Source organism: Salvia splendens, unplaced genomic scaffold (assembly GCF_004379255.2).
Source record: "Salvia splendens isolate huo1 unplaced genomic scaffold, SspV2 ctg842, whole genome shotgun sequence".
Lineage (NCBI taxonomy): Eukaryota > Viridiplantae > Streptophyta > Magnoliopsida > Lamiales > Lamiaceae > Salvia > Salvia splendens.
In genome coordinates, this window is record NW_024599523.1 from 24,919 (window position 1) to 40,892 (window position 15,974).

The 15,974-nt window shown below is 42.5% G+C and overlaps 1 protein-coding gene and 1 pseudogene across 1 annotated transcript; both read right to left on the reverse strand.

The window, feature by feature from the left end:
• Positions 1-375: 375 nt before the first annotated feature.
• Positions 376-1,434, reverse strand: LOC121791557 (metalloendoproteinase 3-MMP-like). Its single transcript, XM_042189468.1, has one exon. The coding sequence runs from the start codon at positions 1,404-1,406 to the stop codon at positions 474-476; it is 933 nt and encodes a 310-aa protein (XP_042045402.1). The 5' UTR covers positions 1,407-1,434; the 3' UTR covers positions 376-473.
• Positions 1,435-4,057: 2,623 nt separating this feature from the next.
• Positions 4,058-6,011, reverse strand: LOC121791558 (annotated as a pseudogene).
• Between the last annotated feature and the right edge of the window lie 9,963 nt (positions 6,012-15,974).

Consider the following 15,974-nt stretch of genomic DNA (forward strand, 5'->3'; position numbering starts at 1 on the left):
CCCAAACTAAATATGTATGTAACTACATGCTAGATCTCTCCCTTAATTTTTGTTTTGTCGGCGTGGTGAAGTTTGCTTTATTCTTATAAATTTTGATTAATATAAAGAAATTTTGACCTCGCCGCAACACCAACTCTCCAAGACGGCGTTTCTCTGATTACGTTTTATTCAATAACTTGTAATTTAATTATTTCAATGAGTAGAACATAATTTAATTAATGCTAGGAGTTTTAATTTCATAGTACTCCTTATGAGTATATTCGATAACACAAGAACATGTCCTATTACAAATCCCAACGTAGAAAAATTACGTAAATAACTTGCTGAATGAGGATTACATATCCAAATTCACACCACACAAGTTACGACAGCATAAAAGCAAACAAGTACTATAACCTTAGATACTATTACAAATATCCCAACATAGGGAAATTATTCTCACATGCAAACAATACATAAAGTAATATGGAATTTTAGCGACCGTACAACGCCCTTATTCCTTGAATATCATCGTTATGCAAATTCTTGATCTGTCCTGCTCCGATCCCCGAAAACATGATTGCTGCATTAACCGAGCTATGTCCGAGCCCTAGAAGGTGTCCGATTTCATGAAGCGCAATGGTTTCTAGGTCGAAAGCACCCGCCACTGACCCAATAGACCACCTCTCGTCGGCATCATAATGGAACCTTCCATTGGTAGGTGCAAATGCATGAGCTAGGACTCCACCGGGGCCATCAAAAGAGGCTCCATCTCCGTGGTTGCGGCGATGGAACTCTATGATCATATCAGAGTTTTGATTGGCTCCCACTTGTGCGAAGGTGAAGTGAGTGGCTAAGTCCCATTTGTGGAAGGCACGTGCCACGGGGGCGACAGCACTTACGGGAAAGTTGGGGGAGAATCGAAAAGTGAGATGGGTTTTGGAAGATGGCCATCTAGGGTTTCCTGGAAAGAATCTGTAGTGTGACACCGTGTGGATGTTGCTAAAGCCCGGCGTGTGTTTCTTGCCACGAGGTTGCATGTAGTTAGTGCCATTGACGATATCAGGCACCCCACATCGTGGGGTTGTCATTTTTGATATCGTTTTATCATCTACGATACCTGAGGGTTTGATGTGGTAGTTTTTCTGGTAGGTTTTGATAGCTGATTCCAGAGTATCATCAAAATCATCATTAGTGGCATGGGTTTTGTCTTCATATTTGAGATAACCGAATTTCTCGAGATAAGCTTTGAGCTCGTGGATTTCTTTTGTGTGGTTTCCCTTGTGACAACCTTTTAATTTCTTGATGAAATCAAAAGGTGAAGAGGTTTTGTCACTTGGGGTGCTCCTCTTGGCATGGCCAATTGGAGCAAGAAGAATGAAAATTAGGAAGATGAGGGAGATGGGCAGAAAAATCTTAAAAGCCATGAATGAGAACTTGAAAAATGTACGAAAGCTTAAGTTGTTTTGTGGTACATGTTAATGCTACCTATCGTACGTATTTATAGAGTGTGTTTCGCAGACGCAAAGAATAATTATGAAGATGAATTTTGGGAGATTGTTAGTGCTTAAGTTAATGGCTTTACTTGGAATATTGTGTGCAACGATTTATTCCAATTCTTCTGAACTATTAAAGTTGCGGTTTCTAAACAAGAACTATGAGAAATAATTAGGTACAAATCACTAATTATTTCTCACATTTTTATAAACCCTGTTATTTTTATTAAACATAAGTACACAAGAATGAAGATTTCCATACTAACGGATTTATAAAAATGTGATGGTGTTAGTGGAAAGTGAGATACACATTATTAGTAGTATAATTGAATTTTCAAAAATTTAAAAATTAATATTTTTTTCATGGATGGGCTGAAAATGAAATAGTTCATACATTTCAGAGATAAGCCATGAGAGTATAAAGGTTTGGAACCTACACGTTGTTTTGATTAATTAAACTGATGCATAGACACAACCTATGTAATCAAGAAGGTTTTGGCAAAATAAATCTTCAAACGTGTAAATTGTAATCAATGATCACTTTTCTCATTTAGCGCATTGAATGGGAGAAGAAAGAGTCTCTAGCTATGATGACACTGGAAAAATATACAAGTCGTTCAACTGCGTATTTGCAAGGAAATTGCAATTGTAAAAAAGCATATTCCATAAAGGCACTCGCAATAGTGGCCTATAAATCCGTTTATCCCTATTTTCTTCCTGGTACGTCAGCATTTTATTTTTCACCTGTAATAGCATTGTAAATTATTCCCTTAAAATCCGTCTCTCTTCATTTTCACGGCTCTTTTCATTTATTAATTTTTATGTTATCAAATAAAATAAAATATAGTAGCAAAATAACATATTAAGAAAACAATATAAAAAAAACTACAACGAGAAACAAAATTAAACAAAAGGTACAAATAAACTTTAACGGTTAATTTCTTCAATAATAGTATCACATTGAAGATGAGTATGTGCTAGTTCCTCGCGCATTGTAATCCATGCACGAAGAACGTGATTGAAGTCGACCTATAAACTCCGATTGCAAAATTTCAACACGAAATCCATCCCAAAACTCGGTTCTAGTACTATTCGAACAAGCAATAGATCACTTTGGCATTTCACTTAGCGGTTTGATTGCATAACCACGTATTATCGGTATATGTGCCACAAAATTTCGAACTAAGCCTAAGAACTCCCCACTATACAGAACTCCACAAAATATGATTTAATGTGTCATTTTTCAAAAGTCCAAAGGACAAAATGGAGTTGGAGTAAAGAAAATTGAATTATTGTAGCAAATATAGATTTAAACTAGTTTGGAACAAGGTCAACCTCTCTTATGTGTAAAAATTAATTGCCTATCTAATTTAGATTACTGGTCACCAAAATCCCACCATACATGCCCTGCATCCCCCCTATAAAATTAAACAATATTTTTAAGTTTATTGAAAAGGCCTCTAATGTAGTAGTTCTAAAACACATAAACTATCTTAATTTTTTAAGATATGATTAAGTTCTTTAACAAAAGCAAATTAATGACTTGATCCAACACAAAGGGTTTTAATATCATAGTCCAAATCAGAAATCATTGTTCATACAAATTCCATACCATAATTCTAACTTCATCTGCATAACAATGTGGTGCGCCACGAAGGTCCTCAGGGCCATGCAACTCAAATATAAAGATACTAAATTTATTAATGCTTAATTATGAAAATAATACAAACCGGTAGTATATATAGACTCTTCTAATGACCCTATGCAGTTCTGACTTATTTGCGATCCGGGAAAGAACCGACAAAGAAAACCCGGAAAGGAATTTATATCATGCTCGACTATATTGGGACGTAGACATGGGTTGCTCGGTATCAGCGAACGAGTAAGCTTATTCACTACTATTACAACTAGGGATGTCAATGTAGCCCGCAACCCGTGGGCTAACCCGAATAGCCCGCCAAATTTATAGGGTTAGGGCTGAAAATTTCTAGCCCGATAAAATTAAAACCCGATTAGCCCGCACCCGATTAACCCGTGGCCCGTTAGGGCTAGACCCGAAAACCCGATAAAATTTCTATTATTCTATTTTTTACTCATAATTCGACACTTCATTAATTAATTTTATAATATAGATAACTAAAAAATAACTTTCAATTTTATATTAAATATACAAATTATATATTGAATTTTTGTTAATATAATAATTTATAAATAAATTAAAAACTCTAAATTCACTTAAAAATATTTAAATTTCTAAAACATGCATTAAATTTCACGAAATATCTCAAATATTAGTATTTGATCATGTTTATGATTGAGTTTGACCATATATCTCAAATTTATCATAATTAAATATTTTACATTTTATGAATATAACTAATTTTCATCATTATTTATTGGATTGATCGCATGTTAATCTTATCGGTAGCAACCCGAGGTTTTAGGGTTAGGGTTGAACTTTTACAACCCGAAAGAATTCACAACCCGATTAGCCCGCACCCGATTGACCCGCAACCCGAGTAGGGCCGGCCCGATTTACATCCCTAATTACAATTCCAACATAGGGAAATTATTTAAATATACTAGTAGTAGTAACGATTGTACAAAGCTCTTATTCCTTGGATATCATCTGAATGCGAGTTCTTGACCTGTCCGGATCCGATCCCGGAAAACATGATTGCTGCATTAACCGAGCTATGCCCGAGCCCCAAAAGGTGTCCGATTTCATGAAGTGCAACGGTTTCTAAGTCGAAAGCGCCTGCAACAGGCCCAACAGACCACCTCTCGTCGGCGTCGTAATGGAACCTTCCATTAGTAGGTCCAAATGCATGAGCTAGAGTTCCGCCACGGCCATCAAAAGGGTATCCATCTCCGTGATTACCTCTAAAGAACCCTATTTCCAAATCAGAGATTTGATCGGATGGGACTTGTGAAAAGGAAAAGTGGGTTGCAGCATCCCACTTTTGGAAGGCACGTGCCACAGGGGGGATTGCATTTGTGGGAAAGTTGGACACAAATCTATAAGTGAGATGGGTTTTAGGCCATCTAGGGATTCCTGGAAAGAAACTCTAGTGAGATACTATGTGGATGTTGCTCGAGCTCGACTCGTGCTTATTGCCACGGGGTTGCATGTAGTTGGTACCGTTAACGATATCAGGCACCCCGCATCGTGGGGTTGTCATTTTTGATATCATTTCATCATCTATGATACCTGAGGGTTTGATGTTGTAGTTTTTCTGGTAGGTTTTGATGGCTGATTCTAGGATGTCATCGAAATCATCATTTGTGGCATGAATATTGTTTCCATAGCTGAGGTAACCGAATTTCTCGATATAGGCTTTGAGCTCAAGGATATCTTTTGTGTTGTTTCCCTTGTGACAACCTTTTAACTTCTTGATGAAATTAAAAGGTGATGAGTTTTTGTCACTTGGGGTGCTCCTCTTGGCATGGCCAACTGGTGCAAGTAGAATGAAAATGAGAAATAAAGAAGATGGGGTGAAAGATCTTAGAAGCCATGACCGAGTACTTGAAAAGATATCGACAGAGTATTTATTTTTTGTGTGATATTACATGTAAAACTCAAAATTCAAAAAGTAGTACTGAAAAGTTTGGCAGTTAGGTAGATATTTAATTATCACGATTATGTAAATTTCGGGTTAGAAAATTGTCAACTACTTACATGTAAAACTCAAAATTCATAATTGTTGCATACTTATATAATTGAGTACAATCTATACAATTTATTTATATAAATATATAATTACATAGTTTGATCTTATCTACAACATTACTCGTTTACCTCCAAACTTAATGAATACATGAAAAATATAGTATGTTGAAAAATCTAAATTTGTGTCTTGTCATATACATATATCATCGTTCAATATTTTTTGAGCAACTCACCATACATACATATTTTGCATTTGGCTTGTGCTTTGCCACTTTTGAGTTATGTACCCTGCAGATTTGAGTTATCAAATTAGTATAAATAACGATTATTAGTCGATTAAATTTTTAACTAAGATTTATTAACTTGTAGTTTTGATTTAATTAATAGAAATTTACATAAAGTATGTCTCAAACACACATTGATGTAAAATATTAATTTACAAAATGCTGTTGAACGTGGCTATAAAATAAAATTTGTAACCTATATTTGCACCTACCAATGGAAGGTTCCATTACGATGCCGAAGAGAGGTGGTCTGTTGGGTCGGTTGCAGGCGCTTTCCACCTAGAAACCGTTGCACTTCATGAAATCGGACACCTTTTGGGGCTCGAGCATAGCTCGATTAATGCAGCAATCATGTTTCCGAAGTTTCCAGCCGGACAGGTCAAGAACTTGGATCCAGATGATATCCAAGGAATAAAAGCTTTGTACAATCGTTATTATTTAAAGATGTCATAGTAATTTACGTATTTTTGCATGTGAAATAATTTCCCTATGTTGGAACTGTAATAGTAATGTCAAATAAGGTTACTCGTTTGCTGATACAGACTTGGCCTTCTCCAAGCCTGTAGTGGCCGAGCAACCCATGTCTACGTCCTAATAGAGTCGAGCATGATATAAGCTCCTTTCCGGGTTTTCTTTGTCGGTTCTTTCCCGGATCGCAAATAAGTCAGAACCACATAGGGTTGTTAGAAGAGTCTATATTTACTACCACTTGTATTATTTTCATAATCAAGCATTAATGAAATTTAGTATCTTTATATTCGAGTTCCATGGCCCTGAGGACCTTCGTGATGTACGCATTGTTATGCAGATGAAGTTAGAATATTGTATGGAATTTTGTGATTTGGACTATGATATTAAAACCCTTTGTGTTGGATCAAGTGAATTACTTTTGTTAAAGAACTTAATTGTAATATCCGAAAGTTTATAATTTTTTTTTATTTCTTTTTACTTAATGGATGATTTTGTGTAATATATGGTGTGGAAAATCTTAATTGATTTATATTATTGTTGTGGATGTGATATTATTTACCTAAGCTTTTTGTAAAGGGGGATAATTAATTAAGTCATGGGTTAAATTACTCCTAATTAATTAATTTCTTTTCCTCTCCCTCTCCCTCTCTCTTTTTCGAAAACCCCTCCCCCTCTCCCACAAATTTCTCAACCTCCCCACTCCCACAACAACCGTTACTCTCTCTTTTCTCTCATCTCTCCCTCTCACTATCGGTTTCTCTCATCTCTCCCTCATAATCGTTTTCTCTCCTCTCTCTCTCGCTATCGTCCTCTCGCCGGTAAGTTCTCCCTCCTTCTCCCTCTCGGTTCTCTTTCCCTCTCACTCCCTCTCATTTATTTCTTGGTTTCGTCAAGGTATCTCTCTCGTACCGAATTTGGAAGCGGAGTAGGGAAAGCTTTTGATCTACGTTTGAACTATCCGGGAAAGGTAACCCAAGACCCTAACTCTTAATAATTTCGAAAAAAACATGCATGTAGGACGTTTTTGGATGGTTTAGATGCTGAATAGGTTTTGTGGCTATATGTTTGTGTTGAACATGTTTTTGGTGATAACTGACAGTGGGTTCCGACCCCTTTTTGACTGAGCAAACGATCTCTTTTTGATACGAATTTTTTAACTGTATAAACTTGGATGTGTCTTGGGTGTGGTGTGTAAATTTCAGCTTCTTTGGGTGTCGGATGATTTTATTATGGTTTTTGTAAGTGAACTGCGCAGTTCTGCGAGATGTATGTTTTTGGGTGATGTGTTTGTGCGAATTGGGGGTGTTTCTGGGTGTTTTGATATTGTGAGGTAAGTGGGTGCATTTGGCCAAGAGATGGCTCGGAGGAATCAGCGTTTGGTTCGGGTGGTTTGTGTGTGTTGGCCGAGAGTTTTGGGGTTCGGCCTAGGGCAGTGTTGTGGGGAGTTTTGAAGGTTTGATCCCATGGGTTTGGGTGTGTTTTGGGATGTAGAATGTATGGTGGGAATGTCGTATAAGGTTTGAGAATCGTGGGTTGGGGGAAAATGGGTGTACACTTGATCGGGCCAGGTGCCGAGCCAGTGCCGAGACAGGTGCCGCGCCAGGTGCCGAGCCAGATGCCGAGACAGGTGCCGAGCCAGATGCCGAGACAGGTGCCGAGCCAATGCCGAGACAGGTGCCGCGCCAGGTGCCGAGCCAGATGCCGAGACAGGTGCCGAGCCAGATGCCGAGACAGGTGCCGAGCCAATGCCGAGACAGGTGCCGAGCCAGATGCCGAGACAGACGCCGAGCCAGTGCCGAGCCAGGCGGCCGAGACGGTCGGCCGAGGTGCCGAGCCAGGCGGCCGAGACGGTCGGCCGAGGTGCCGAGCCAGGCGGCCGAGACGGTCGGCAGAGGTGCCGAGCCAGGCGGCCGAGACGGTCGGCCGAGGTGCCGAGCCAGGCGGCCGAGACACCGAGCCAGGCGGCGAGACAGCCGGCCGAGGTGCCGAGCCAGGCGGCCGAGACACCGAGCCAGGCTGAGACGCCGATCCTTTTTCCGAACCTTTTCCGAGCCAAGTGAGCCGTTTGCACAGTGAGGGTATGCCGGGGGTATGAGTGTTGCGTGTGTGTCGTGTGCGCGTCTTGAGTACGTTGTATGCGTGTCGGGTGCGTGCGTGGTGTGTTTCGGACGTGTGTTTTTGTGTGATTGACTTATAAGATGTTGTTAAGTGTGCGTACGTGTAACGTGCTAGATGTCGAAGTCATCCACGTAGGATTCATGCATTGTCGTTTAAACCCCGTCTTTCCTGATTCTAATTATGATACTTATTTATCTTTCAAAAGGGTGATCTTTTACGAGGAAATTGTGGTTGAAGAAGGAAACTGTTTAAAAGCTAAGCAATCGAGGTGGGCTTTTCTACCCTACTATTTTGTGGGTTATCTTTAATACGGACGTTGTTCCGGAAATGTTTATGGAGATGAACTGTTTGTCTTGCCAACTGTTTTGTTTTGAAACCTATCTGAAGTGGTTTACCACATATTATTAATCGAATTCGGGTCTGTTGGGCTGCGAACCCTCAGGCTAGTGTACACGAGATCGGGAGCCATCTGAGAGCAAGTTGGCCGGTCTAGTTGACCTGGGGTGTGGCCACGCCCCTTGTCACCCGTTGGATCAGATAGTGTATGATGGTGGGAATAAGGGTGGCAATATCTGAAAATGACTGCGCAGTCGAATTTATGAAATATGTTTTAGTGTACTTGGGTTATTTTCTTTACACTTAAAACCCCAAGGTTACACTGTTATGGCATGACAAACTATGATTTTGGCGTGTGTCCACTGAGTGCAATAAGTACTCAGCCCTGCATGTTGTTTTCTTAATGTGCAGGTTGAGCGACGATGGGGATGACGGATGTTGAGCAATTAAAGTCAAAATTGTGTTTTTACTTTGCCTTTTGGATGGTGTCGTGTCGTCATACCCGGCATTATCTATCTCTTGGTCTTTTCCGCTGCTTTGTAATCTGATACAATGTTTTCATTTAAACTCTATTTACTTTAACTTTAGAAATGTCGCTACAGTACATTGTTTTGAAGTGAACTTCCTCTAATTAAACGTTTTCGGGTCAAGTATTCTTGTTCTCCCCTTTCTTCCCCGCTTCTTTATTCCTCCCCTAGTCGCGGTCCACCGTACTTCCTATCCTTAGGAAATGCGGGCGTGAAAGAGTGGTATCAGAGCCTAGGTTTTCTTTCTGCTCTGGATCCAAGAGTCTTTTTCCGTTTTGAGTAAGTTTTCAAAAGTGTCATTGGCTCAACATCCGACTCATCGCACTCAACCTGAAATGAGGTAATGAAAATTTTGAATTTTTGGAAAGTATATGGAAGTGGAGGAAATTGTGATTTTGGGTTTTGAAAATGATTTTTGGAAAGTAAGTAAATATTGATGCATGTGGAAGGGTACAAAGTGATGTGAAAAGTTGGAAATTATGAGGGTTATGAACTGTTATTGTGTGTTGAATTTATATGAAAGCATGTGGCTGATGTGTGATGCTATGATGACGTGAATGTTGATGTGAGCTTTTACGTGTGAATGTGTTGGCCTTTTGAATGTTTGAACTTAGACGTGAGAGGTTTCACTAGTGCTTCTTGGACCTATAGTAGATAAGGACTTATGGCCTTTGAACACCAGCGGGCTTGGAATTAGAACAGTGATACGTCTGCATACACATATCTCTCTCTTCTTCGGTTATGCACCCTGTTTTTATATGCGAGGTGATTGTTTCTGTTTTTCTATAGATGGCGCGTATGTTCCGAACCCCGCGACGGAGTGATCGTGATAGACTTAGGGCACAGAGGGTGCTCAGAGAGTATAGAGTGTATCGAAAGAAGGATCACATACCGTTGATTGAGTTCGTAGCGCACTTCGACACCCTCTGGAGGGCAGCTCAGGAGTTCGGAGTGACAGAGCATGACGGCATTGAGAAGCTAATAGAATTGCTCCCTGACAGCTGGAAGGAGTGGGCTGAAAGAACGGCGAGGAGGTACACGTGGCATGAGCCTGTTACCGATGACATGGTGGGCGACATGGCTGGCTTTCGGAAGGCCGTGTATTGTGCACTGGTAGACTCTCGAGAGGAGCAGCCCCCACAGGATGTGCAAGAGGGGATCGTGTATCAGGACAAGTACGTGAGTATGTACGAGGATGAGCAAGGGTTTGAAGATGACTATGAGGAGGAACCCGAGGAGGCTCCGCAAGGGAACTCCGAGGAGGACGATGACGAAGACCCGGAGGAAGGGCCTATGGATGAGGATGATCGAGTCGTAGTCTAGAAATAGAATAGTTGATGTCTTGTTAGTTTTGTTTTTAGTACGATCTGCTCTTGGGAAACAACGTTTGACCTCCTTTCTTTTAATGAGAATTTGATTTTGATATATATCCTATGTGTTGCATCTTACTACTTGAAGATTAGGAGAAAATTTTGAGAAAGTGGTAATTTTGGATGAGAATTGTAGTAACACTTTTTGGATTTTGAATCAGAATGCCGCCAAGACGTGAACGCCGTCCACAACAAGGACCCAACGCTGAGGCACCACCTCCACCACCACCTCCACCACCACCTCCACCCCCGCCTCAGCAAGAAAGATTCATAGTTACGTTCTCCAGGCAGAATCCCCCTAAATTCGATGGACAGGGAGATCCCTCAAAAGCCGAAGAGTGGATACGCGGCCTCGAGCGTATTTTCAGGGTCATGGAGTGCACAGATAGGGAGCGCATTGCTTGCGCCACCTTTCAACTATCAGGTGATGCCGATTACTGGTGGGAGACTCGGCAAAGGACTATGAATCCTGCACGCCTGGAAGCGCTATCTTGGGAGGAGTTTAAAGTGGAGATTGATAACAAATATGTCCCAAAGACGTACAGACGGGCCAAGGTGGTAGAATTCCACACGCTGAGCCAAGGCCGAATGACTGTAACTGAGTACGACCGAGCCCTCGCGCAGATGGCACGATATGCGCCCGAGTTGATGGACACCGACGAGAAATGGGCGGTGAAGTTCCGGGCCGGGCTCAAGGATGAGATAAAGGCCGCATTGGCTTGTCGAGGAGAACTCTCCTACTCGGAGATCTTGACTTGTGCACTGGACGTGGAAGATGCACTCCCTAAACCAAAAGTGGTGGCGACAACAAACGCGACACCCCTACAAGCTCAGTCAGGTCATCAAGAGAAGAGGAGGTGGGATGGTGATCACACTCAGTATGGTGGCAAGAGGCCACAACACATGAAGAACCCACCCTACAATGGCGGGAGACAGAATACCTATCACCCTAGGGCAAGCTTTCCGCCGAGGAACCCTCAATGTGGAAGATGCTTCAAGTACCACACCGGAGAGTGTCGAGACCCTAGATGCTTCAGCTGTGGTGGAAGTGGCCATTACTTCCGAAGTTGCCCAAATAAGAACATGGGAACGGGGACGAGACAGAACCAGTTAGGCTTCCGTCCATCATCCCAGGCACTACCTGCACCTCAACCGCAACAACGCCGCCAAGGACTGCCGTCGCAAGCAAGAGCCTACGCCTTGAAGGGGAAGCAGCCGGCAAACGGGAAAGAAACCTTTGGGCAAGGAAACTTGGCAGGTATGGGCACACTTCTCAACACGCCTATAGTTGTCTTGTTTGATACGGGTGCATCGCATTCCTTTATATCAACTTCTTGTGTGGATACATTAGGATTACCTACTGTTAAGACCGAACCCACTATGAGTGTGACCTCACCGGTAGGCGGGACTATAGATATATCCCGATCTTGTGCGTGTGTGAACTTTGGAATAGGTGAACTCAGTTTGTTGGCTCATAATTTACAAGTAATGACGATGGGTAGCGTAGACATAATCTTGGGTATGGATTGGTTAGCGGAGAACCACGTTACCCTTCATTGTAGAGAAAGGGAAATTTCATTTGAAACCCCAGGAAAAGAGCCGACGAGGTTTTACGGAATCTCAATGAACCGACGCAAGTCCATTGTCTCCGCGCTGCAAGCCTCTACAATGATGAGGAAGGGATGTCCAGCGTACCTTGTTTATTTGAATGGGGAGGAGAAGAAAAGACAGGAAGATAGAAGATGTGGCAATAGTGAGGGAATATCCCGATGTCTTCCCCGATGCATTGCCAGGACCCCCACCCGACAGGCAAGTAGAATTCACGATCGATCTGGAGCCCGGATCGGCACCAATATCCAAAGCACCTTATAGGATGGCGCCAAAAGAGTTGGAGGAGCTTAAGGTGCAACTGCAAGAGCTACTGGAATTGTGATTTATTAGACCTAGCGTGTCGCCCTGGGGAGCACCAGTTTGTTTGTAAAGAAGAAGGATGGAACGATGAGGATGTGCATCGACTATCGAGAGCTAAACAAACTGACGCTGAAGAACAAGTATCCACTACCAAGGATAGACGACTTGTTTGACCAACTTCGAGGGGCAGGAGTCTTCTCTAAGATGGATTTGAGGTCTGGGTACCATCAGCTGAGGGTTCGGCGAGAAGATGTACCCAAGACGGCTTTTCGAACAATATATGGTCACTATGAGTTCGTTGTGATGCCTTTTGGACTGACGAACGCCCCCGGCAAGTGTTCATGGACCTTATGAACCGCGTGTTCCATCCGTATTTGGATCGGTTTGTTCTAGTTTTCATCGATGATGTGCTCGTTTACTCGAAGAACGTGGAGGAGCACAAAGAGCACTTGAGAACCGTCCTAGCAACTCTAAGGGACGAGAAATTATATGCCAAGTTCAGTAAATGCGAGTTTTGGCTCAAGGAAGTGAACTTCTTGGACATGTAGTAACCTCAGATGGGATTCGTGTAGACCCGGCCAAGGTGGAAGCTGTACAGGAATGGAAGTCACCTTCTACACAAAATGAAATTCGAAGCTTCTTAGGACTGGCAGGCTATTATCGAAGATTCATTGAGGGATTCTCGAAGATAGCAAGGCCAATGACACAACAACTGAAAAAGGGAGTCAAGATGAATTGGACACCAGAATGTGAGGCGAGCTTTCAGTTGTTGAAGGAGAAATTGACCACCGCACCAATTCTAGCTGTGCCGGAGTCAGGGACTGACTATGCGGTGTATACGGATGCGTCGAAGGTGGGACTTGGATGTGTGCTTATGCAGAAGGGGAAAGTGATTGCATATGCATCGAGGCAATTGAAGCCCCATGAGCTGAACTATCCGACACATGACTTAGAACTGGCAGCCGTGGTACATGCACTGAAGATCTGGAGACATCATCTCTATGGAGTCCGTTGTGAGATATATACGGACCATAAGAGTCTAAAGTACTTCTTTGAGCAAAAGGAGTTGAACATGCGCCAAGTAGATGGCTCGAGTTGGTGAAGGACTACGATTGTGGTAATAAACTACCATCCGGGAAAAGCAAACGTAGTGGCCGATGCTCTTAGTAGGAAGTCTCAATCTCAGCTGGCCACCTTTCTTACTACCGAGGAGAGTCTAATCCAAGAGTTCAGTAAGATGCGGTTGGAGGTAGTGAGAATGCCCGAGACTGTGGAAGGAATAGTAGCCACGTTGGTGATGGAACCCGACTTAAGAGCCAGAATTGTGGAAACTCAACGGCGAGATACGTTATTAGAGAAGATTCGCTCAGAAGTGAGGGCGGGTGAACTCGGAAACTTTCGTGAGGCAGCGGATAATGGTCTCACATACAAGGGAAGGTTGTGTGTGCCTAAGGATGAAGGCCTGAGGATCGAAATCATGAGAGAAGCACATGAAACCCCATACGCTGCTCACTCCAGGAAGCACCAAGATGTATCAGGACATGAAGAGGCAATTTTGGTGGAACGGTATGAAAAAGCATGTTGCGGCATTTGTGGAGAGATGCCTAGCATGTCAACAAGTAAAGGCGCTACACCAACGGCCCTATGGGAGATTGCAACCCCTTGAGATTCCAGAATGGAAGTGGGAACATATTGCAATGGACTTTGTGACAGGACTGCCAAAATCCCAGCGAGGAAACACTGTGATTTGGGTGATTATAGATCGCCTCACCAAATCTGCTCATTTTGTACCGGTTCGTGCTACCTATGGATCCAACGAGTTGGCTAAGATATATGTGCGGGAGATTATACGCTTGCATGGAGTACCAGCGACAATTACATCCGATCGCGATGCCAAATTTACCTCTAGGTTTTGGACGGGCCTGCAGCGCGAGTTGGGGACTAAGTTGAATTTTAGTACTGCCTTCCACCCACAAACCGATGGGCAGTCAGAGAGAACGATTCAAGCCTTAGAGGATATGCTGCGAGCCGTGGTGCTAGATCGAGGTGTAGGTTGGGAAGAAGTGTTGCCATTGGTTGAGTTCGCGTACAACAATAGTTACCCAGGCGACTATCAAGATGGCTCCATATGAGGCATTGTATGGAAAGAAGTGTAGATCGCCACTTATTTGGATGAAGTGGGTGAGAGAAGAATTCTCGGACCAGACTCTGTAGAAGAGATGATAGAGATTGTCCGACAAATCCGTGGGAGGATCAAGGAGGCACAGGATCGACAGAATCATATGCGAATGTTCGAAGGACCGATTTACAATTCGAGGTCGGAGAAAAGGTCTTTCTGAAAGTTTCCCCTTCCAAGGGAATAACTCGTTTGGAGTGAAAGGAAAGCTAAGACCCCGATTTATCGGTCCATACGAGATTTTGGATAGAGTCGCGTGGTAGCATACAGATTGGCCCTACCACCCAAGCTTTGGAAATGTGCACAACGTCTTCCATGTGTCCCAATTGAGGAAGTACGTGTTTGACCCACACACATAGTTCACCAAGAAGAGATGATGGTTTCTAAATCCCGATCTAAGTTTATGAGGAGAAGCCCGAGGCCATTTTGGATCGAAGGGTGCAAGAATTGAGGAATAGGTCAATTGTTTCGGTGAAAGTACGGTGGAGGAATCATGGGGTCGAAGAAGCAACATGGGAATTAGAAGATAAGATGAGAGAGAAGTTTCCGGAGCTGTTTGAGTGATCTAGACAAATTTCGAGACGAAATTTTGTTAAGGTGGGAGGAATGTAATATCCGAAAGTTTATAATTTTTTTTTTATTTCTTTTTACTTAATGGATGATTTTGTGTAATATATGGTGTGGAAAATCTTAATTGATTTATATTATTGTTGTGGATGTGATATTATTTACCTAAGCTTTTTGTAAAGGGGGATAATTAATTAAGTCATGGGTTAAATTACTCCTAATTAATTAATTTCTTTTCCTCTCCCTCTCCCTCTCTCTTTTTCGAAAAACCCATCCCCTCTCCCACAAATTTCTCAACCTCCCCACTCCCACAACAACCGTTACTCTCTCTTTTCTCTCATCTCTCCCTCTCACTATCGGTTTCTCTCATCTCTCCCTCATAATCGTTTTCCTTCCTCCTCTCTCTCTCGCTATCGTCTCTCTCGCCGGTAAGTTCTCCCTCCTTCTCCCTCTCGGTTCTCTTTTCCTCTCACTCCCTCTCATTTATTTCTGGTTTCGTCAAGGTATCTCTCTCGTACCGAATTTGGAAGCGGAGTAGGAAAAGCTTTGATCTACGTTTGAACTATCCGGGAAGGGAAAGGAACCCAAGACCCTAATCTTAATAATTTCAAAAAAAACATGCATGTAGGACGTTTTTGGATGGTTTAGATGCTGAATAGGTTTTGTGGCTATGTGTTTGTGTTGAACATGTTTTTGGTGATAACTGACAGTGGGTTCCGACCCCTTTTTGACTGAGCAAACGATCTCTTTTTGATACGAATTTTTTAACTGTATAAACTTGGATGTGTCTTGGGTGTGGTGTGTAAATTTCAGCTTCTTGGGTGTCGGATGATTTTATTATGGTTTTTGTAAGTGAACTGCGCAGTCTGCGAGATGTATGTTTTTGGTTGATGTGTTTGTGCGAATTGGGGGTGTTTCTGGGTGTTTTGATTTTGTGAGGTAAGTGGGTGCATTTGGCCAAGAGATGGCTCGGAGGAATCAGCGTTTGGTTCGGGTGGTTTGTGTGTGTTGGCCGAGAGTTTTGGGGTTCGGCCTAGGGCAGTGTTGTGGGGAGTTTTGAAGGTTTGAT